This window comes from Pleuronectes platessa, chromosome 19 (genome assembly GCF_947347685.1).
Source record: "Pleuronectes platessa chromosome 19, fPlePla1.1, whole genome shotgun sequence".
Lineage (NCBI taxonomy): Eukaryota > Metazoa > Chordata > Actinopteri > Pleuronectiformes > Pleuronectidae > Pleuronectes > Pleuronectes platessa.
In genome coordinates this window covers 691,059-715,020 of record NC_070644.1, presented here as the reverse complement: position 1 = coordinate 715,020, position 23,962 = coordinate 691,059, and the positions used below count along the sequence as shown (strand labels likewise).

The 23,962-nt window shown below is 39.2% G+C and overlaps 2 protein-coding genes across 2 annotated transcripts in view; one reads left to right on the top strand and one right to left on the bottom strand.

The window, feature by feature from the left end:
• Positions 1 to 342: 342 nt before the first annotated feature.
• On the bottom strand, positions 343 to 13,962 carry psmb7 (proteasome 20S subunit beta 7). Its single transcript, XM_053447672.1, has 8 exons — positions 13,804 to 13,962; positions 11,256 to 11,349; positions 4,566 to 4,663; positions 4,300 to 4,440; positions 3,990 to 4,105; positions 2,467 to 2,525; positions 2,215 to 2,366; positions 343 to 628 (listed from the first exon to the last, which is right to left on the bottom strand). Exons 1-8 carry the CDS (start codon positions 13,863 to 13,865, stop codon positions 517 to 519), a joined length of 834 nt encoding a protein of 277 aa, XP_053303647.1. The 5' UTR covers positions 13,866 to 13,962; the 3' UTR covers positions 343 to 516.
• A 1,019-nt stretch (positions 13,963 to 14,981) lies between these two features.
• LOC128424892 (SWI/SNF-related matrix-associated actin-dependent regulator of chromatin subfamily B member 1) overlaps positions 14,982 to 23,962 on the top strand; it is a 35,072-nt gene continuing 26,091 nt past the window's right edge. The window contains exon 1 of the mRNA XM_053411327.1: positions 14,982 to 15,333. Coding sequence (XP_053267302.1) covers positions 15,244 to 15,333 — 90 coding nt within the window. The 5' untranslated portion in view covers positions 14,982 to 15,243. The remainder of the gene's footprint in view (positions 15,334 to 23,962) is intronic.

Genomic DNA, 23,962 nt, shown 5'->3' with positions numbered 1-23,962 from the left:
TTAGTTTAATGTCTTTTAAACTTTTTAGTTTGTTTCCACCAACTTGTAATCCACCTTTCTGCAATAAACTGTCAAAGGGACCAACTGGACTCACCTCTACTCCTCATCTTTTCTACACGAGTCAGAACCAAAACCGAGCTCAGCCACCAGTAGTAGTAAAATAGAAATTGCTGCTACAACATCAATGATTAATTTAGTGCCATCGTGGTCAAGCTGCATTAAAACATACCTGTCTGTATCTAGACAGCCAATAAAAGAAAAACAACTTGGTGTTTAACACCTATATCATCTTATACAATAAGCTCATTTCTCAGCTCTGACAGAAAGACGCTGTTAAGCAAGTTGTCTTTTTCAAAACTGATTCACCTCTTTTATTTGAAGTTCAAGAACTTTAAAAGTCAAGCAACTTAAAGACAGTCCGTCAACTCCAACAGTTTTATTGGAAACCATGGAAAAGAATACCATTTGTTTTAAGAATTCTGAAGATTAGTGAAATACATCAAGAAACAAAGTATTTTAGGAGGTATCCATAGTGTGTACAGATTCATCAACCAGCTCCAGGTCCAGTGGGGTCACAACCTTTGTCAGCACACCAGTGGTACCCCTTTTGTACTTGTAGTCACCAGTTCTATATGGGGGAAACCAAAGAAAATAGGATTATTATGTTTCTATCAAACCAAGGGATAAACAAGATGCATAAAAAAAATCTTTGTTGAGGCTTGTTAATTGTAGTACCACACGTTTCCTTTTTACCAGCACGCCACAAAAAACATTCAACGTGTGGTTAGATATTTTTTCCATGCATGTTAATTATGGTAATTTTAGATAAGCAAGCCAAGTGGCTAGATAACAAACCACTTGGCTTGCAACAAATGGTGTGCCATGTTCAATGCATTCACGCTCTACATGTCAATATATTTGGCCAATCAGATGGAGGCCTGCTGTCCCAGATAATAAATGAAAGATTCAGATCATTGTAGGTTTTTTCCGTCAACTAATCACGTGCCGACTCCTCACGACTAAATTCTATGTGGGAACTTTTTTACTATGAGCAGTTGATTATATAAAATAATTGCCCAGCTTATCTACGATAGTACAAGAAGCTGAGGGAAAGTAACGGCGCATGCAACTTCTCAGACAGGCAACAGCATTCCCATTATGGCTTCTACTAGATGCCTACAATCATCAAGATCTGACACCTTTGAGTAATTCACTCACTTGCTGCCATAACCAAATTAGTTGTGACCTTTATAATACGTTGACTTGTTTGTGTTTTTAGTCCCTGGAGACTGTTTAGCGATTTCACTGTAGCGTGCTCATTTTATGCCTCTATTGTTACTTGTTAGTGGTGAAGCTTGTAGATAGTGTTATCTTCACATTTACTCTTTGACATATAGTATGTTTATATAATTCAAATTTATATTTTTACCCCATTGATGGTTTGATGACATTCTATTTTTTCTCAACAGTACTTATGCGAGTTGTATGAATGGTGTAATTTGATGTTATATTTCCGTGCGATTTGTTTCAGCATATTATTTGAAGTATCAATCAATCAAATTTTAAATTTTATAGCCCATATTCACAAAATGTATCTTCTTGTATAATACTTATTCTATATGTAGGAAGATGATTCAAGTTTCAAACATCTACAATTTAATTGTGACTAGTCATAATCCAAGTTGACTTAAATTCTCATAAATTCAAGAAACTTCTCTCTGGAATAGTCAATTTGGTGTTGAAGATATCATGAACTACAATTAAAGGGTAAAATATAATATAATAATTCAACTGAATTGTAGCTATCTATATTGAGAAACCACACACAAATGAATGACTAAAGTAGTTTGTGGGTTGAACTTTACTATGTAAATTTGTAGTTTTTATGTTACATACATCTAATTAAGTTAAATTTTGGATGTTCAAACTTGGTTAAGTCCTGCAGACTGTGACTGTGTGAGCGAAGTGTATCACACAGTCTGTCACTCAGTAGACAAGCTGCACTGGGTCGAATTCATACCTGTATTTACAGAATCTTCCAGCGGGGGGGGGGTTTAATGGGTGCTTGGTTTCATGCACATAATAAGGAGTAAGAGTGCAAGAGTGCCTTGGTTTATTAACTTTGACTATCCAAACAGAATCTGCAATTTACATTACAAAGCAATAATAGTTTATTACTGTGCATGCAACTGTACTGACTGATGTAGCCCTCACCTGACACCCTTCTTGTTGGCCTCATCATGGGGTCGGATATAGTCTACTTTGCCCTTGGTGATAACACAAAGGTCAATGTTGCTTCCGGAGCCCAGGTCATTGAAGATACCAGCAGCAATGGCATCACGCACCAACCGTTTGGCCTCTTCCTCCTTTAAAATGAAGTTTTACAGATGTCACTTCCACTTTTTGGGGATTATGACTTTATTGTCTATTGTATTTCCATCAATACAATACAACTGGGGGACTAACCTCCATATCAGGCTTGTAGCGGTCCTCAAATACTGCCATAGCTGCCAGAGACCCAGAACCTTTAAATAAGAAAAATTGGATCAGTGGCCAACCAGTATCCATATATTCAATCTACTCAGAGAAAGTATCAGTGTTTGTAGAAGTACTCCTCTCTACTACATATGGGCTAAACACTTTTATTAATAAGTCAGAGGTAGAACGTGTTTTGTATGTTAGTGTGTGTGTGTCTCTCTGTCATAAACTATCTATTGCTGCTGCTTAAGCTGTCATCATCAGCTTATTACAGCAATGGTAACGACAGCTGAAGCTGAACTACCAAGTGACATGACAGATGAGGCTGTGTTAGTGAGTCTTTCAGGGTAAATTAGGTTTAAAAGTGTTTGGTGAGTCCAGTTTAACCTACAGGAATTTTTTTTGGAAGGCTACTGATTTATGTTTTACTGTTACTGATACAATTATTTACAATTTATCTACTGATGTATTTACAACAGAGATAACACTGAGAAAATATGTCAAACAGATGATGAACTCATTAAGAACCATGTTAGTCAGTACTTTTCATCTGCATGAACTGTACTTAAAACTCGTTCTTTTTAAGTGTGAACTGGCTCAACGCTGCTTCTACAGATGGGCTCAGAATCAGATTTCACATTTAATTGTGTAAAGGTTTGGTTGTTTGTTTGATTTAAAAAAAGTTTTATTCAACCATCCTATATTTGCACAAAAAAAAAGATGCCCTTATTGTTTAGGATAAAGGTTATCTTTGAGTTTGAAAAAAAAAAAATGGAAAAGAGTTCTAAACAGCATCATCCTATGCTCAGAAGCATAGCAGAAACAGCCACATTTAATAATGGTGTGGTATGTTTCAGTTGGATTTTATTTTTCAATCTTAATAACTATCATTTGGACTTGTCATCGGTAAAAAACGAATGTTAAATGTATAAATTAGCCTTCTATCATTTATCTTTACATTCCAACATCAATATACATAGAAAAGAGATTTTTCGGGCATTTAGAAATGGTGATTAATCATGATTAATCTAGCTACCCTCTGATAAAAAAAATTGTAATCATTTGACAGCCCTTGTTTAAATATAAATGGCCTATTCTAGGTTAAGAAAACAATTGGTACAATTTAGATGATTACACAATAGTGAAAACATCAACAGGATTATATTATATTCAATTTCTGACAATAGATCTTTTTCACCTAAATTTTACATACTGAACCTTTAAGATATGAATATCAATTCATATAAAAAAAAAAAAATGTAAAGGTTCGTTAGAAATTTGACATTTGTAGTTTCAACAATTTTATAGAAAAGCAAAAGATGTTTATTAAAACTCTATGGATGTCAAAGTCTGCACTAATTGAACTGACTATTCTACCCTATTGTTATAAATTAGCTACCTAAAGTAAATGCAGCTCATACATACTGTTCATTCTTCAGAAAACCATCACAATGTCTAAGCAAAATATAAGAGGAGTATAGAACAGTGGCTTGTTGGTGATTGAGACAGACCCATGGTGACATAGGGCAGCTTGTCAGTGGAACCATGAGGGTAGATGCTGTAAATGTGGGGACCATTACAGTCAACTCCGCCCAGGACCAGAGCAGCCCCAATGTAGCCCTGATATCTGGAAAACACACAGCAGCACTTCATAAGTTCTAAACATCTGAACATTCTATTTCACAACTTAAAAAGAAAATTGAGACTGCGTTTTGAATAATTAATAGCAGTTCAGTTTTTAGTACTGTGATTTAGTACTTAAAAGTTTCTCAACTTATTTCTAAACAAAGAAGATACACTAATGCAGTTTAAGAAGTGTACCTGAAGAGCATTTGCTTTAGCATGCGGTTAGCAGTGGCCACACGTGGCACTCTGCCAGTAGAAAGGGAATGAAGCTCGAGGTTCGAGGAAATTATCTGAGTTGTCATCTCTGTGTCGGCAGCTGTTCCTGCTCCACAACAACTGGACGATAAAGACAAAAAGTTAATCTTTAGTCACTAAACACACAATTCAAAGACAATGCGAGTCCTGAGCACATAACTCAACCACAAGCTGTAACTATGAAAACCTGAGCAGCTGTTACTTACTAAATGTTTGAGGAGATGTAATGGATTTTCGAGCAGTTCTTGTCTGCCACGATCATGCCTTCAGTGGCTCTAGTGTCAGCTCCCAAGATAACACCATCCTTAGGAGGGACACACAAGACATCATTTACAATCAGTAAATATATGATGCTTTTTAATTTGATACATAAAGACAATTCAAAAAACTGACATGGCAACATAGCAATACATTCAGTTATTAATTCCAGAAATGTCGGTGTTCACAACACAGTCGCATTTTGTCAGCGGAATTCCAATTCTGAGTTCTGTGTCAAAGTTTACAGAAATTTGAAATATCAAGTGAACTCTTCAGCTGGTGGCACACCAGAGTTCTGCAGACCAAGTCCTGCAGCTGGTCTTTACTTGCCATTGCTATATGACTGCAGTTCATTTTTGCAGTTTCAGAAAGACAGATGGAATCAGCATTACCACAGGTGCTGAAGGAAAAGATAAAAATGTGGCGCTTCAAGCCCCAGTCCTATAATAATTCAAACTGAGAAGCATCACATTTTAAGCAGTGACTGATGACTTGGTTTTCACAAATAATGACACCCTCGAGTGACAAACTCTGCTCTGTTCATTGCCAACATTTGTTCTCACTCACTACTGCCATGATTGTGTTTACATGTTGTGACTTTTGCATTCATGTTGTGGCCTCTGCAGTTGTGTTGTCGCTTTAACATTAGCCTTTTGACTTAATTTGCTTGTGTGACACATCTCAGCCACAGTAACAAACAGCAGAGTGAAACTAATGAAACAACTCATCTACAAACTTCTGATAACATGTTACAACTTGATAACAGAACTTGATCCTCAACAGGCCTACGGCGGCAGGTCCAAATGTTTACTGTGAAAAGGTTATATGAAGACATTACTTTGAAATCTCTAACTTCTGTCACATTATAAGCCAACATTGCCACCCTTATAATATACCATGCTTTATTACCTCCACCAAGGTTATGTTTATATCTGTGTGTCTCCTTGTTTGTTTGTTAGTGAACAGGAATACCCCAAAATGTCACAACTGTGATCCATGAAAAGGTTAGTTTTTTTCACTTTCATTGCAAGATAGATAATTTTTCTGATTAACCATTTGATTAATGTATGTTCATAATTTCTAGGGGACAGATTTTTATGATGTTTATTATAAGCAAGTGATTGTTGGGATGGGTGAAATTTGAGTCCACTAGTAGTTTCAGGGGTAAACAGTGTTACTTCAATTCAATTTAAGTAAATGGTGACTAATTCTTCAAACATAAAATAACAAACAAACGATAACATACAAGGGTTGTCACGATACCAAAATGATGACTTTGATACAATACCTACCAAGATATCACCATACCCGATACCACAAATACGATACAATACCACAAATACGATACTGGTATATTTATCTATGATAGTAACAAATAAAACATCTGTAAGGTTCCCTTTTTTACCAGCTTGTTCCTGCCCAGCTTTTTGAACACTTAACAAATGGCATCCATATTAGTATTAGCCTACAGCAAGATATTAATGAAACTACATGGTGACATCATAGCATTGATTAAACACGGCTATGTAGGCCTATTATCCGTATCTGACTATATACATATTTATTTCCATGAGTAGGAGTTAAATAATTTTACAGATGTGTGTTTGAGGTGAAAAAAACCTAAAGCTATGTGGGTTAGGTAGATAAAAGATGGACACATAATTAAAAGGGCACTTTCTCCCCTTTATTGAAAAACAACAATGAAAAACATGCCACCACATACCTTTGGACCATACACACGTCATCACACTATGACGAACAATGAGACAGCCAGTCTGTCTGGCATAACTTTTAATTGTGAATATTCACACTTGCAACTATTGCACTTATTACAACTGAATACAACTGAACTATTTACACACTTTTAGAACTATTTACACCCTTATAGTAACACTAACTCTCTCTGAGCGGGTGAGTGGGGGCAGGGCCCCGGGGCCTGTTTTAGTGTTCCGCTGTTAAAGAGATGCGGATGTCAAAACATTAGTTCTGCTATAACATTAGTTCCGTCTCACATTTCCCCCTCGCGGTCGCGCGCCCCACCTGTTATGTCTCCCCGCTGGTCGTGCCACACAGTTTGAGAATCACTGCATTATGATCATTGTACTAAAAAAATCGTACAAATTCTGTGATGCGGAAAATCGCTTGTCGCTAAACTAGGCTAAGGCTACTCTTGTTAGGCTGTATATGGGTGAGCTTGGGGGTGTTAATGTTTATAATCACATTTGCTAACCTGTCGTTCTTTGAACTCTCTGAAAGGTTCGGGTGTCTGTCTGAGAGGTGCTTAGCCATATTTTACCTGTTGCCTCCCTTTGCCTGAGTGGATTTGAAGCATGTTTTACAGACGGGTCTCTTTGTGTTGATGGGCTTTCCTTAACAGTCTGCTTCGTATCCGAAGTACTTCCAGATCTCACTTCTGGCATCCTTTTTTTCAACAAGCCGAGGACGGTCGGCAAGAGCTCCTGAACATGAGGCCATGTCTCCTCTGAGATCACTCGCTGTTAGTAAATGGTTTTGTATTTATATAGCGCTTTTCTCGTCTTGATGACCACTCAAAGCGCTTTACAGTACAGTTTTACATTCCCACACACATTCGTACAGTACATCTATTCGCAGCACTTTGTTATTCTATGGGGGGCCATTCGGGGTTCAGCACCTTGCCCAAGGACAATGAGTGAGGGCTGCCTGCTGCATGTGTGAGAGCTGGGCAGCCCCGCCCTTGCAGTCAATGCGTGCAGGCAGCCCTCACTCAGTGTCCTTGGGCAAGATGCTGAACCCCGAATGGCCCCCCCATAGAATAACAAAGTGCTGTGAATAGATGCACTGTACCGATACAAAAAATATGCAGCATTTTATTGTTTTTAGCGTAAGGGTACCGCGGTACCCTTCTAGTATCGATACACCGTGCAACATTATAACATACTGCTCCTGTGGGGTCTTCCAAGTGTCCGTAAGTCCAGACATTCAAATTCCACTCAAAACTGTGTCATTTAAACCATGTTTTTAGCCTAAATGTCCTAGGATATCCTCACAGCTGGCTGTAATGCCATTTACCCCCGAAATTCCATAAGTATTTTGTGGACTCAAACACTTCACCCACCCCTCCATCGGCATAGGGGTGAGTAGATAGTGAATTTTCATTTTTGAGTGAACTATTCCTTATATATTAGCTATTGCATAGAAGCTCCAACAGCATATCTTAAATAATTTTTATGTAGGGCTGCAACAACTAATCGATTAAAATCAATTTTAAAAATAGTTGTAGTCAATTAGTTGGGTCTATTTTAATGTACAGCCCACTGTCATGTAAAAATCTATTTTATAAAATAAAAGTAAAGTTTTATTCAACCATCCAATATTTGCTTAAAAAAAATGAATAAAAAAGCTAAGATGCCCCAATTGTTTAAGATCTTTTTGAGTCTGATATAAAAAAAAAAATATATATATATATATACACATCTCTTAATAACTTCAACCTATGTTTGCTCAGAGGCATAGCAAAGAAACAGCCAAATATAGTTATGGTGTGATATGTTTTAGTTTGATTTTATTTTTCAATCTTAACTATTATTTGGATTGTCATCAATAAAAATAACAATGTTAAATGTATGTATCCACCTTCTGACATATTTCCATTCCCAAAACAATATACAGAAAAATTGTGATTTTTCGTGCTTTTTGAAATGCTGATAATTCACGGCTACCCTGTGATAAATTTTATTGTTGGACAGCCCTAATTATAACTTTCAAATCCAGTTTGAGATATCTAGAATTACAAGTTCATGATATCTACAACACCATTTTGACTAGTATTAAGGTACATATGGCATCTGGAATTTATTTGGATTTAAGACATTTAGCACATGGATTATGACTTTCAATTAAATTGTAGGCATCTAAAAGTGGAGTTACCATCATAATGAAGTCGCAGAGATCTGTAACATATTTAGACACTGCATCTTACAAGAAAATTAAGTTTTTTTTTTAATAAACTGATGCAAAGGGTGAAATGTAGCTTTCGTTTTTTATTAGGGCCCGAGCACCGAATGGTGAGAGGCCCTATTGAAATTGAAATGATTCTTATTAGGGCCCGAGCACCTCTGGTGAGAGGCCCTATTGAAATTGAAAGGATTATTCTGAGAATTTTTAAACATGCTCAAAAAGTTGTAAAAGTTTGCAGTAAATTAGAAAGTGGTTTAAATTTACGTATTCTGGAGTATTTGGAAATTGGCGTGGCAAAATGGCTCAACAGCGCCACCTACGGAAAAGCCCCTCATTTAGCATTCACCGATCCTCACGAAAATCAAGACAGTTGTATATCATGACCAGATGCACAAAAAAGCCTCACGGACCATTATGAAAAAATTAACAGGAAGCCCGCCATTTTGGATTAAGTGGCCATTTTGGTCATATTCCACATTTTTACTTGGATGTACTTCTCGTAGAGTTTTCAGCATACCAACTTAAAATTTAGACGAGTGTCATCACAACAAAATGGAGATAAAAAGTAATTGAAAGATTAACTTTTCGTCATACCGTCTGACCGTGGCGTAGCGTCAAAGTTAGATGAAACGCCATCAAAACACGAGCTTCTCTATCTCAGACATATTTGGTCCAATCGACTCCAAACTATACATGTAAGACAAGAGTCGCGACCTGAAGACATCTACACAGAAATCGTGACTTAAAATCACAGCGTCTCCTGGTGGCAGCAGGAAATGTCTTGTTTTTGGTACATTTTACACTTGGATGTATTTCTCTTCATCCACTTTGTGAAACCATGTCAAACTGTGTCAAATGGGTCTCAAGACATTGATAATGTAGGCTTACGATTACTGTGACTTTTCATCATGCGGATTATTAATGGCGTGTCATCAAAGTTCAACTCACCATGACACACGAAAACGCTTTAACTTCCGTGTTCATGGGTCCATCTCCCTCAAACTACATGTGTGTATCAACAGCCCCCCCCCCCTGAAGATATTCAGATGGATTTAAGGAATGGGCGTGGCAAAATAACTGACTAGCGCCCCCTAAAGGGCAGCCCCGGCACTACGATTGCTCTACATCTACAAAAATACATAGGGACGAGTGTCTTTTCATGACAAAGAAATAAGTCTCTTGAACAGATATGCTACACCACACAGGAAGCCAGCCATTTTGAATTTGGAGGCCCTTTTGCCCATATTCCACACTTTTACTTTGATGTACTTGTGGTAGGGCTTTCATCAAATCAACTTAAATTTGAGATGAGTGTCATCACAACAAGATGGAGATAAAAAATTATTAAAAGATACATTTCTACTCAGACGGTGTGACCGTGGCGTGGCGTCAAAGTCTGATCACAAGCCATCAAAACACGAGCTTCTGTATCTTGGACATATTTGGTCCAATCGAGTCCAAACTAGACATGTAAGACAAGAGTCGCGACAAGATGACATCTACAAAGACACCATGACTTAAAATCATAGCGCCACCTGCTGGCTACAGGAAGTGAAGCGTTTATCCTTGCTGCAGAGCTTAAAATGCACGCAAGGCAGAGACGTGCGCTTGTTCATCGATCACGCTCTCTTCCCCGACCACAACAGACTTGAAATCGCCTGTGCTCGGGCCCGTTAGTGCTACAACGTAGCCCTAGTTTTAGTTATTATTCAAGTTAATCAATTAATCTGAAAAAAAGGGACAAATTAATCGAGCTAAAAAAAATAATTAGTTGCAGTCCTACATTTACACCATGGAATCAACAAGAAGCTAGACTGAGGCTCTAAAACCTACTAACCTTAATGTAATCCGTGTGTCTACATTTAAAGACGCAAAGGACTTAAATGGGACATATTATGAAAATTCCACTTTTTTAGTGCTTCTACACGTTAATTTGGGTATCTGGCATGTCTACCGACCCAAAACCCTGGAAAAAAAATAACTCCCGTGATTTTGTATGGTTCCTCTATGTCAGAGACGTCATGGTTGAGTGACTGCGAATAAGCTTCCGTATCATTCTCTCGTCACAATGAAATGGATGTCTCTTACATGGCCTTGTAAGATCCGCACAGATCTGTACATAACGTCCCAGCCTCAGAAGACACAAGAGCGAAATGGATTGAATTCATATTTGAAGGCATGTCCCGGAAAGAATTGGCAAAAGTCTGTTGGTGTGCGCCCCGGTAGGCCCCGAGTTCCTCCCGAGGCTATGCCTGTCTGAGGGTCGCTTTTCCATCACTCGGAGACCCCATTCCCCGTGTCCCCTGTCGACGCGCTGGGGCTGTTGCAGGCAGGCTTCGGCCCGCCTGACTCTGGTTCAAAACGATATGGTTGCAAGATTGTATCTTCGTCTCAAGTAGCCATATTTCTACAAAGGTAATGGATAGCCATAAATCCGGGCGCTCGTATCTCTTGGAGGTGGGAGGAGGGGTGAGGGGGAGCTGGCTCATTAGCTTTTAAAGGAACAGGCACTCAAAACAGGTCACACTGAGGAGGGCTGTTTTAGACAGGGTAAAAAGGGTGCCGTTTTAAATGATCCTTGTGGTATTTTGACCAAAATATGTTACAGACATTTCATTAAGACCCCAAGGAACCATATCAACTTGTGGTAAAATGGGCATAATAGGTCCCCTTTAAATGGCCTAGTTTCTGTCACTAACCTTGAAGACAATACCACAGATGGTAGTTCCAGTTTTTCGAGCGGCGGGTAAACTGCATCCCACTTTGTTCACTGCACCTTCCAAAGCAGCATTTCTGAAAAAAGAAATAAAACAAACATTTGAATAATTGAATGACTGTAAATGTATAACAACCAACCGTTTAGTTTTATGAACCATCGCTTAGTTATGCTGCTATACCACTACTCTCTCTGCCCCCCATTTATTTTTGCTGTTTTATCCCACCCATAGTTTCGCCCTCTAGCCGTTTATTAGACAGGACCTGCGGGTGAAATCTGGGGAATTGGATACAGAGTTTAACCATCTCAGCCTTTCACACCTGAACAATGCAGCAGAAGGTTTTCCGAACATCAAATAAAATCATTTGCATTATTCAGGCTAGAGGTGGAACAGACGCAGCAACTCTGCTGATGAGATCAACACTTTGTCAGCTTTTATCAACCACAAACTATCCAGACATCTCTTTCACTGTCTTCTATTTGTATGAATCTGGGCGATAAGGAAACAAATTTGATCACAATTATATATTTTTCATATCAGTCGATATATATCATGACATATTTCCAATCACTATTTCTGTCATCTCTAATCTAATAAGATTAGTGGCATTATCCGTCTTTGTGCTTTGTACACAATTTGCAGTGCATGATAGGACTAAACGATATTAGGAAAACATGTGATATTGTTAAATATTACAATGATTATATGACTTCCGATAAATAAACACAAACAATCCCTGGCTATGGACGCAGAGACCAGACAGCTCCACATCCAAGAGAAGGCGCACAGCCCAGCCGCAGCGCCAACAACTGGGAGGCAGACACCAGGGAGCCATGCACAGCTCCAATAAGTCCACCTGCAGCTTAAATTTGGTGGACTTAAATGGGGGGGCTAAATATTAATGTGACTATTTTTTGCAAGTGTTTTTATAGTCACACAGGGTACTTTATTTACTCCTTCGACTGACACAGCTCCAACAAAGCAAGTATTCAACTGCCAGAAGAGAAGAACTACACAACACATTGTTCGACAATGAAGACGTTAAGATAGTTTTTCAAATTTGCCTCATCACACGTTTCATGTTGACAACACACTCGATCACACACAGATAAACAACACTTGCATTAGAGAAACTACAAAAAACAAACACCTGTTTTCTGAGGAGCGTTTGGGTTGTTTTCATTCTCAGATGACTGAACCTCATCATTGAGAACATCCAGTATCTTCTAAAATCATGTCTGCTGACTTTAACCAGCAGCGATAGGACACATTAAGATTAAGATGCATTTATGAAGCTTAACATCCAATAAAAGCATGTTCACAAACTTTACTCACAAAAACATGGCATGAGATTTCACCTTGTTAATGTGAGGATGTTTCATATGACACCTGTTTGTTGTGTGCATTGTAATGCTCACCAGCATCAACCGAAGGTAGATTGCGTGGAGCTGGCCATGGCTGTATATTCTTCAGAACTCCCTGTGTCTTCTATGAACGATGAGCATCCGTTTGTGAAGCCTGTTATTAAGTCTGCACCGTTTAATCTATGTTTGGACTATCCCCAGATAACATTTGAGTTTCCTTAAACCACGTCTTGTGTTACACAGCTGACAGTTAAAAACGCTTCATTTTGGTGAAGCTCACCGAACATCTCAGCGCCTCAGTGGCGTACTTAGTTCGTCATCAGGCCACAAGCTTCTACTGCTTCGGCACGTCGTTTCGAATCCTGTTCAAGTTTTTCGTAGGATGTTTATTTTTTTACCCATATGAAACGTGATGTTGACACGGATACATTACATTAACTCGTGATAGGTTTTTGTTTGATTTTTATTTAAACGACATCTTCAGTAAATCACCGCACTTCACACACAGGCGCTTTGTGAAAATGACGAATCTGCGACCGAGTCTGCAACCGACCAGCAACATCTGGATAAAAGACAACATATCACCACTTCAAATTGGCTGCAGTCTCTCTCTCCAGCCCTACCCTCAGATCAGAATTTTGACTCGGAAGTTCGGAGGACCCTCACCAACCACGACTTCGAAATCCAATATGGCCCCTCCGTGTGTCAGTAGTGAAAACTGTAGTTTTTGATGTTTATTAGCAGTTCTGTCATTAAATGAGTCGCACACACGGTACTGTCCAACTACTTCCGCTCTACTGCGGTGTTAATATCGTATGCTAAAATATTAAAGAAATTCCTCATACAATAAATCCATTATGTATTTACTCGATCAGACGTGATGAAATTGCGTATTTGGATTTAACAAGAAACTTTGATTTCTAAGATAACATGACAAAAGTAAAGTCTACAAGTTTTAAAATATAATCTAGAGAAAACGTGAATCCTAACAGTGATAACGTTACTAGCGCCGAGAAATGCCTGAGTCATTGTGTAGAAGCCTAGTTCACACGAGATAACATTGCTTGGAATACGTATTAAAGCATGACACAAACAATCTGTTACAAAAGGTTAAACATATCGAATTAATTAGATGCAGTGTAGTCATTCTGACCGTGAGTGCCTACCTTTTGGAGTTTTCGAAATTGAAGCCCCCGAACGGTGGTCGATTTACAGTCAATGTCGCCATTTTGGTGAATGGAGTGTAGAGCTTGTACTGCACATGCGCATTGGGGTTCCTTAATCTTCTTCTTCTTCTTCTTCTTCTTCTTCTTCTTCTTCTTCTTCTTCTTCTTCTTCTTCTTCTTCTTCTTCTCTATGTCAGGTTTTTGGAGAGCGGTTGGCAAACAACCTCTATACGCATTACCGCCACCTTCTGAACTTAAGTGTGGATCAGAAAGTTTTCAGTCAACACTATATTCTTTTGATTAGTTCTGTTCTAATTAAAAATGAAAAATGTTCTCTGAATTGTATTACAAATGTCCTTGCAAGTAATTCAGCTTTATTCTTATTTTCTAAGAATATGTTCCACCTTTATTCTATAATAGGATATCCGTATTCTTTTAAATTTCTGCCAATTCTTTTAATAATACCCCCATATTCAACTGATGTAACCATTGAGTCACGATATATTATTTCTCTTAATATTTCTTAGTTCTTTTAATACGATTCCTAACAACTCCCTTTCTCCTTTTGTAATCAATTAAATTATGAAAATTGTGTGCATTCTTAAATAATTTCAATGCCTTATTTGTATTTTTATTGCATTGGTGGATTCTTGTATATGCATGGTACTATATTTTGCAGTTCCTACAATAGTGCTGCATATTACTATGTTTATGTCATTGATGGTCTGATCTAATTTTACCTTCTTAAATCATTCTACTATTAACATTCTACACTTCCCCTAATTTGTTGCATCAAACCTTTTCTCTAATTCTACTCCATTTCTATTTTCTACACCTACCTTTATGAATATTGGATAGTGATCACGGTTTATTTGAATACTTCACTGCTAGTTTTACCCGCTAATGATTGTGTTACTATAGTGAGATGTGTGGGTTTTCATTCCTGTCGTAGTGATGATGACGCAATGAAATTAATTTATTGTATTAAATTAAATTTTATTCAAATAAAATTTTATTCCAATAACATCGCAGACTTTGTCTTCCCTAAAGGAGTATCTAATCTGATCTCACTTTATATCACTAGGGGGAGGTAATGCTCTCTGCAATTTGTTTTGCTACCTTGAAACGAACGAAGAGCAATAGCAATGATGCGTTCATGGTTTTCAGAAAAAACTTAGAATAATCATGACATGTCACATTTTCGACGTGTTAAAAAAACGTATATTGTTAAGCATATAGCGGTTTTGTAGTTTCCTGGGGAAATTTTGTTTCAATTTCATTTTATTTTTGTCGAGCTGCCATATTTGTAGTTTGTTTTTTAAATATAGAAAGCTTAATCGAACACTACATTTGAGGAGACACCATCTTTACCGAAAGCCCCGAACACATCTTAAGAAGAGAGGGCTACTTAACAGTTAGCTACTTAACGACTACGTAAAGATGCAATTGGCTCTAACGAAAACATTTGGTCAGAAGCCAGTTAAGTTTCAATTGGAACAAGATGGGGACTTTTACATGGTTGGGTCGGAGGTAAGTGACTATTCATTGATTACAACGCTTAGCTTCTTTGCCGTAGATTCAATTATCCATTATTCTGACTGGCTAATGGTAGCATGGTAACGACTCTCATTATAAGCTCAATAAACAAAGAAATAACAAAGATCGGTTTATGATATGGTGAAGTCAGGCCAACCGCCGATAAATCATCAAGACATTCAACATGGCCCCATGTTGTCCCAGATCAGAGAATCATTAGGTAACATTATAGCTCATTTAAAAAATATATAACTTTCAATAATAGCCTGCATTAAATAGCGTGCAAAAGAGTACTGTGGTTGAAAATGTGTAACCTCAGTCTGTATCGACCTTATACGTTTTGAGCTTTAACATTTACACCGTTTTCTATTTATAAAATAACTTTAATTAAGCCTAACAACGTTGCCTGTTGGCTGTTAAGAAAATCGAAAAATACCAGTGATTCACCGAGAGAAAATTAGGCAATAAATCAAAGTATCACAGGTTTGGGATTCCGTCCGTCTTCCCTGGGAGAGAGATTCCTCACATGTGCCTCCCTTTTAGGTATCTAGGTTTTTCTGTATTCTCCTGTTAAAAGGGGTTTCGTAGTATTTCGTGTTACTTTTTTCTTACTCTTGAAGAGGGTTTAGGGCAGAGGATGTCGCACCTTGTTAAGCCCTATGAGACAAACTGATTTTGTAAATATGGGAAATACAAATTATTTTTGATTAATTGATAACAAAAAATAAAAATAAGTGTTTTTGGTTGAACAGGGTTGCTTGTATCAAATGTGGATGAAGTATTCAGGTCTTTAACTTAAAACTTCTAATACCACACTGTCAAAGCACTGTTATAAGCTGCATTGAAAATGTTTTTGGAAGTTATGATGTTTTTCTTATTAATGTTTTTATAATTGTAAGAGCAGTTATAAATATACAGTCCCCTATGACTGATGTATGTTAGACCAGTAGTTTATGAATGCTGATACATAGATTTTTTAAGTATAGAATTTTATGTTTGTAGTTGCTTGAGGTGGGTTGTCAACTTTCTTGAATCCAACTGCATCTAAGTGGATTGATTTTGAATTTGTCAATTCGGTTAATGTTTTCACCAGCCTTTATACAGTGCATTAAAAAAAGCACTTTTCCATTTTAATGCAGAAAATGAATGAATCTCTTCATTTCGTTGTTTTCATTGCCACTGTAATATCTTTATGGTGTTACCACTACCATTAAAATGAACGTCCACGATGTTCAAACATTTATATTGTCAGAGTCCAAGACTACAGGCATCCTGCAGGATGGGTCATTTGTATTTATATAGCGCTATTCTAGTCCGATGATGTTTCACATACACCTATTCACATACATGCATGCAGTGCATCTATTAGCAGCACTTTGTTGTTCTATTAGGGGCAATTCGGGGCTCAGCATCTTGCCCAAGTACACTTCAGCATGCAGATGGGGAAGACTGGGGATTGAATTGCCGCCCTTCAGGTTGGAGGGCAACCGCTCTACCCCTCAGCCACAGCCGCCACTTCTGCTTGTTTGCTGTCTGAACTTCCTGCAATTGGTCTGAAAACCCTTGCTACACAAAAAAACTTTTATAAGTGCAAAGAAACCATACAATTTTAATGCATGTTTAGTAGTATTGTTATATGAAGTGGTTCAGACTAACTACACTCACTGGCCATTTTATTAGGCACATCTGTTCAATTGCTTGTTAAAACAAATAGCCAATCACATGGCAACTCAATGCATTTATGCATTTAGACACGGTGAAAACGACTTGCTGAACTTCAAACCAAGCATCAGAATGGGGAAGAAAAGGGATATAAGTGACTTTGAACGTGGCAAGGTTGTTGGTGCCAGACGGCTAGTATGAGTATTTCAAAAAGTGCTGATCTACTGGGATTTTCAGACACTACCATTTCTAGGGTTTACTGAGAATGGTCCTAAAAAGAGAAAATATTGAGTGAGCGGCAGTGGTGTGGACGAAAATACCTTGTTGATGTCAGAGGTCAGAGGAGAATAGGCAAAGTGGTTCGAGATGATAGAAGTGTAATAGTAAGTCAAATAACCACTCATTATAATACAAATAATTTTGTTTTGTAGCTTAAATGGCACTTACTTATAGCACTTTGTAGATTGGCTTTCTTGAAGAAAATAGTACTTCTTGATTCTTGTTCTGGGTTTGTACCCTCATGGTTGAAACACTTATTGTAAGACGCTTTGGATAAAAGCGTCAGTTAAATGAAATGTAATGTAATGAAAGGTTACATGAAGGCCAAAGTATATAGAAACCTTCCTTACTCTCACTACTAAAAGTACATAAGCTACCCTCAACCTTTTCCTTTTCTTTATTGAGAACAATATTGCATGTGCTTTAGTCAGTTTTGATCAGGCTTTCAGTTCTATAATGGCCTTTTATTTTTCAATGCACATAATTTTGATCTGAATTACTATATTAATACACTGACATGTCTTACTTGAGATGTCAAAATATTTAATTTAAATTCTTTTGAAAAATAATTTCCCCCCACCACCTTAAGTTTTTTGAAGTTTTCTGATGTGCTTCACTAAAAAAACTATAGGAACACTAAGAACTGTGTCAGAACTGTTTTCTTTGTGTTAACAATGGGATATTAATTCATCCATATTTGCTTACTATATTTTACAATTTTACACTCAAGTGTAAATTGGACGGATTCAGTCAAAGGGACAGTGTTGGCTGATCTGAATGGTTCTGGCAAACAGAGTGTTGCTGTTAACACGTGCAGGATAAGAATTTATTTTTAAGAAAAGTGGAAATTATTATCCCTATCGGTCATGTAATTATCGGTATTGGCTGGATAAATCCATATCGTGGATCTCTTTAATAAACAGTCCACCTGACTCCGACACCTGATATCCTCCTGTCTCTGACCTCAGAGACGAGGCGTTTGCTCCTGATCGGTGAAAACATGCAGACTTTGTAAAGGCAAAACAGACTATCCTCTCCGACCTCAACACTCATTGCTCTGAAGATACTTGTCAGTTCTGTGTTGGTTCAGATTACGTGGGGTTATGGTCCTGGGGTTATGATTGGAGTGGAGTGTGATTGGACACATGCAACATGCTGCACCTGCTGCTGTGGCAGTGGGTCGGGATTGGCAGGGAGATGTGTCCCCAGATGCTGAAGTTCAAATAGTACAGCGGGGCAAAAAAGTATTTAGTCAGCCACCAATTGTGCAAGTTCTCCCACTTAAAAAGATGAGAGATGCCTGTAGTTTTCATCATAGGTAAACTTCAACTATTTTTAATGAATTAAACAAAGTAACAAAGGCTACCATCAGTAACACACTACGCCGCCAAGGACTCAAATCCTGCAGTGCCAGACGTGTCCCCCTGCCTAAGCCAGTACATGTCCAGGCCCGTCTGAAGTTTGCTAGAGAGCATTTGGATGATCCAGAAGAGGATTGGGAGAATGTCATATGGTCAGATGAAACCAAAATATAACGTTTTGGTAAAAACTCAACTCGTCGTGTTTGGAGGAGAAAGAATGCCGAGTTGCATCCAAAGAACACCATACCTACTTTGAAGCATGGTAAATGATCCTTGTAAAGTAAAGAATGAATGGGGCCATGTATCGTGAGATTTTGAGTGAAAACCTCCTTCCATCAGCAAGGGCATTGAAGATGAAATGTGGCTGGGTCTTTCAGCATGACAATAATCCCAAACACACCGCCCGGGCAACGAAGGAGTGGCTTCGTACGAAGCATTTCAAGGTCCTGGAGAGGTCTAGCCAGTCTCCAGATCTCAACCCCATACAAAATCTGTGGAGGGAGTTGAAAGTCTGTGTTGCCCAGCGACAGCCCCAAAATATCACTGCTCTAGAGGAGATCTGCATGGAGGAATGGGCCAAAATACCAGCAACAGTGTGTGAAAAGCTTGTGAAGACTTACAGAAAACGTTTGACCTCTGTCATTGCCAACAAAGGGTATATAACAGTAACAAGTATTGAGATTAACTTTTGTTATTGACCAAATACTTATTTTCCGACAATTTGCAAATAAATTCTTTAAAAATGTGATTTTCTGGATTTTTTTTTTCTTTTTTCATTTTGTCTCTCATAGTTGAGGTATACCTATGATGAAAATTACAGGCCTCATCTTTTAGAGTGGGAGAACTTACACAATTGGTGGCTGACTAAATACTTTTTTGCCCCACTGTATTGGACTAGTGCAAGTCTGTAAATATCACTAACATGGACCTCTCACTTTCTAATCAGTAGCTGGAATGATACACAATTCCCCTTATGATAATTCAGCAAAAGGAAACTAGTTCCTCTTATGTTAACACAGTACTAGTACAGAGAAAAGAATCACTGGACACAGTCTAGTTTTGCTGCAGGCCAGATTTCAGACAGAATAATAAAGACTGAACTGAACCGAGCTCCTGCAGGAGCACCTGAATAATTATAAAGGAAATAAATGGATGGGGAATGTGCCCACCTTGACTTAGTCCCTGCCCTTTGTACACACATTGCTACTACCGATTGGATGGTTTAGTGAGGTCCACGGATCAGCCCCGCCAGAGTCGGTAACGGCCCTGGCAGAGTGCCAGGAAGACGATCAAACTTGACTATCTAGATGAAGTAAAACCCGTAACAAGGTTTCTGAAGGTGAACCTGTGGAGGGATCATTACCGGTACAGCCTGCTCGACCTTGGCCGACCAAGGCAGCCTGTCCAGCCTCGGTACGCTTAGGGTCTCGCGCTGGTCTCTCAGAGGCCCCAAACACACCTGGTATTAACATCTGTCTTGATAGTTCCGATCACAAGTAGAGATGCACCGATTGCAAAATTCTTGGCCGATACCGATTTCTGGTTTTTAAGGAGGTCTGACCTGCCAAAACCGTTTTTTCCGATACCGAATTTCTAAGAAATAACTATAATCATATAATAGACACCATATTTGTTGGCTTGAGTACCCTTCTCCCAGACAACATTTTGCTTATATAACTGCAATTAAAACCACAACTAGTGGTAGGCTATATGCTATCATAACTCCCCTTTTCAAGAATAAAACATCACAAATAAGAAATAGAGTGAGAGTTTCAACAGTGCCTCCTGAGCAGATTTATTTTGAACACTGACATTCAGTCCAGTTTACAGGTCAATAACTAGGATAAAACTAAAATAAATACAAACAAAAGATAAAGTGCACTATTATGTACTGAAAATAAACTGGTTCTCAAAGTAAATTGCACATTTCAGGCCTTTGACCTCTCTAAATAAAAAAGTGCATCATAATATGGGATAAAAAAAAAACATCAATACAAACAGGTAGCTTTAGGTTGTGATCAAAGTACTCCATCCCACTCCCAATGCAATCACTTAACCATCAATGGCAGGTTCTTCTTCACAAACAGAAGCATCTCTGCCTTCTCACCAGAAAGCCTGTTTCTTTTCTCGTCTATGACATTACTAGCCAAGCTAAACAAGCGCTCGCTATCGACGCTTGTACATGGAGCAGAGAGGTAGGCTTGGGCAAGCGGGGCAAGTGCAGGGTAGTGTGTTTTGTTTTCATGCCAGTATTTCAGTACATCATTTACAGTTTCATCTTCAGATCTCTTGATGGGCAACTCGGAGAGGTAACGATGTAACTGCACAGATGAAGGGCTGCCCAGCAGTCGCTCTTCCTCATTGCTAGCACTCTCCTTCAGTATCTCAGCATGCACCGAAAGCAGTGGACTTGCCCTTTTGGCTGCAGGTTCCCCAGAAGGCTGATCAGGTGTGGGTTTGCTGGCACTGGTGTCCACTGTGTCCGGCATGTTCAGAAGCACCCTTTTCACCTCATCCTTTACTTCTGCTGAGAAGTAGCAGGTTTTGTATCTGTATCAACAGACAAAAGGAATTTTATTTTTTATTATATAGCCACATTAGCCAGGCAATACATAAATGTTGTGCACTCTGAACATACACAAGCAGGCACTAAAAGGCCAACAAAAAATACCTTTTTTTTGTTTTAATAATTTTATGTTTTGATATACCCATGCAAACACGTTAGCCTATAGCTTAGTAGCAAATGCTTATTCATTTAAGAATAGTAGTGGGCTGATTAACATTATTAGCAGTAAGTTATAACTTGCCTGGGATCCATAGCAGTGGCCACAGCGTACAGTGGATTCTTCTCGATGTCTTTAAACCTTCTCTGGACTGCTTCCAACAGCGTGGCTTTGGCAGTGCCCACACCACGGTCTGTGTCTGCTGCTCTCCCCAAAAGGCGCTTCAGTGCGGTGATTTCAGGGATGACAACTGCGGCGGTGGCTGACGAGGAGCTAATTGTCTTAGTGAGTTCCTCAAAAGGTTCAAGGATGCTCAACAAATTCTCAATTAACCCCCACTGATTTGTGGTGAGTACGGCCGGGAGCTCGTGTTCTGTTGCGTATAAGCCCAGGGCACGTTTCTGTTCCAACAGCGACTGCAACATATAAAATGTGCTGTTCCACCTCGTGGGGACATCCTGTTGCAAGCACTTCGTGGGTTGACCCAACTCCTCCTGGATAGCGTGGAGTTTTGAATAGGCTAGCGATGAGTGTTTGAAGTGCGTGACTATTCTCCTGCCTGTTGCCACAGCGTCAGTGATAGAGCGTTGAGACTGCAGTCCCTCAATCACCGCTAACTGTAGTGTATGTGCCATACACGGGAGACTGGGGAGGTTGCCATCATCCAGTGCTTTGGTCATATTCCTAGCGTTGTCACGCAACACGACATGAACCCTCTTCTTATCGATTTTCCACTCCGCCAACATTTTGTCAAATTTGGCTCTTAGATTGTCGGCGGTGTGGGACCCGGGGCATTCCTCACAGCGTAGAAGGACTTGATGTAGCTCAAATTCATCATCCAGCCACTGAGCAGTCAGGCTCAACATTGACATTAAGCTCACGTTAGAAGTCCAAATGTCCGTTGTGAAACTGACCGGGGATTTAGTGCCGTCCAGCAGTTTGTGTATATGGCTTGAAACTCTCTCAAACAACTCGGGCAGCGCTGTGTCAGAAAAGTACCGCCTACTTGGTAATTTGTACCGTGGACTCAGGTGTTTCATCAGGTTTACGAAGCCTTTATCCTGTACTACGCTAAACGGCTGGTCGTCCAGAGCCATGAACTCCATTATTTTCTTAGTGGTGGCGTTGGACTTTTCAGTGTTGATGTCGAACATAGCAGCCATGGTGGAGGGTTGTTGTGGTTGCTGCGACTCTGCTGCATCCCTCCTCTTAGCGGCAGTGTCCTTATATGTGCTAAACACACCTGGGTGCTTCTTTTCCAAGTGGCGTATTAAGTTTGTTGTTCCAAATGTCTTAGGCGTTGATCCCCCACGGCTTATTTTTGACTTGCAAGCATTACAAACAGCGTGTTTTGGGTCGTCCTGGCACACAGTGAAATAAGTCCAAATCAGCGACATGTTTTCTTCCCGAGTCTTGCTAGTTTTTAGCTGTTTTGCTCTGGGCGCCTTGAGCTGCTACGCACCGCGCATGCGGGTGAGTTTGATCGGACGAAAACCGGAAATTACAACAGTGACCGGCAGGTCACCGATTGTGGCCGATTGGATATAAAACCGGCTTTTTTAATCGGCGGCCGATTGATCGGTGCATCTCTAATCACAAGTGACGCGCGCTGAGTACTTGTTCAAACCTGACATTAAAATGTGTCCCTTTAAGGCAGACCTGGGCATTGTACGGCCCCCGGGCCGCATCCGGCCCTTTGGCTGTCTGTGGCCGGCCCGCGTGAGGTCAACGGAATATTAGGAATCACACGTAAATAAGTGAACATCATGCAGAGAATACAACAACATTTCTTTTATTTTGAAGGTGCCTTTTTTTAACATAAACCTCACGTACATCCTGAATGCCGCGAGCGGATGATGTGTTTGCGAACAGAGTTAAGAAGAGATGTGAGTTAGCTGTTAAAGTCCGCAAAAATGTCAGCCCACGTTTTTAAGACAAGAAAGATAGAGTTTTTAACGAGACAAGGACTGCTAAGTATTTATTTACTGAAGTCAAAGGGAAAGCCGTGTGCTTAGTTTGTGGAGAAAAGATCGCTGTTTTTAAGGATTACAATTTGAACCGCCATTACGAGACAAAGCACGGAGAGACTTTTACGGACGAAAAGTAACGAGAAGGATCGAGGACATCGCGGGAAATCTCGAGCTTCAGCTGCTAAAGAAAGTAGTCGATTTTGACTTTTTCTCCTTGGCTCTGGATGAGAGCTGGGATGTCCGCGACACAGCCTAGTTACTCATCTTTGTACGTGGGATGACAAAAGACTTTGCGATTACTGAGGAGCTGGCAGCAATGCGGTCAGTAAAAAGGACGACTTTTGAAGCGGATGCAAGATAAAGTGAGGGAAATTAACCCACGGTCATGAAAAACCTGGAAAAGTCATGGAATTGTTAAAGGTTTATTTCCAGTCCTGGAAAAGTGCTTGAAAAAATGAAATCCCAAAAGTTTTGGATAGGTCATGGAGATTTGTTATATTCATATTTTCATGTCGTTCATTTACGCTGAGTTTTAATTAATTCATATGCTTTTAAAAGAAATACGCTCAAAGTATAAGCAGGCGTACTATCTCATACTAATTGAAATGTTCGGTGGGGAAGCAGGTGA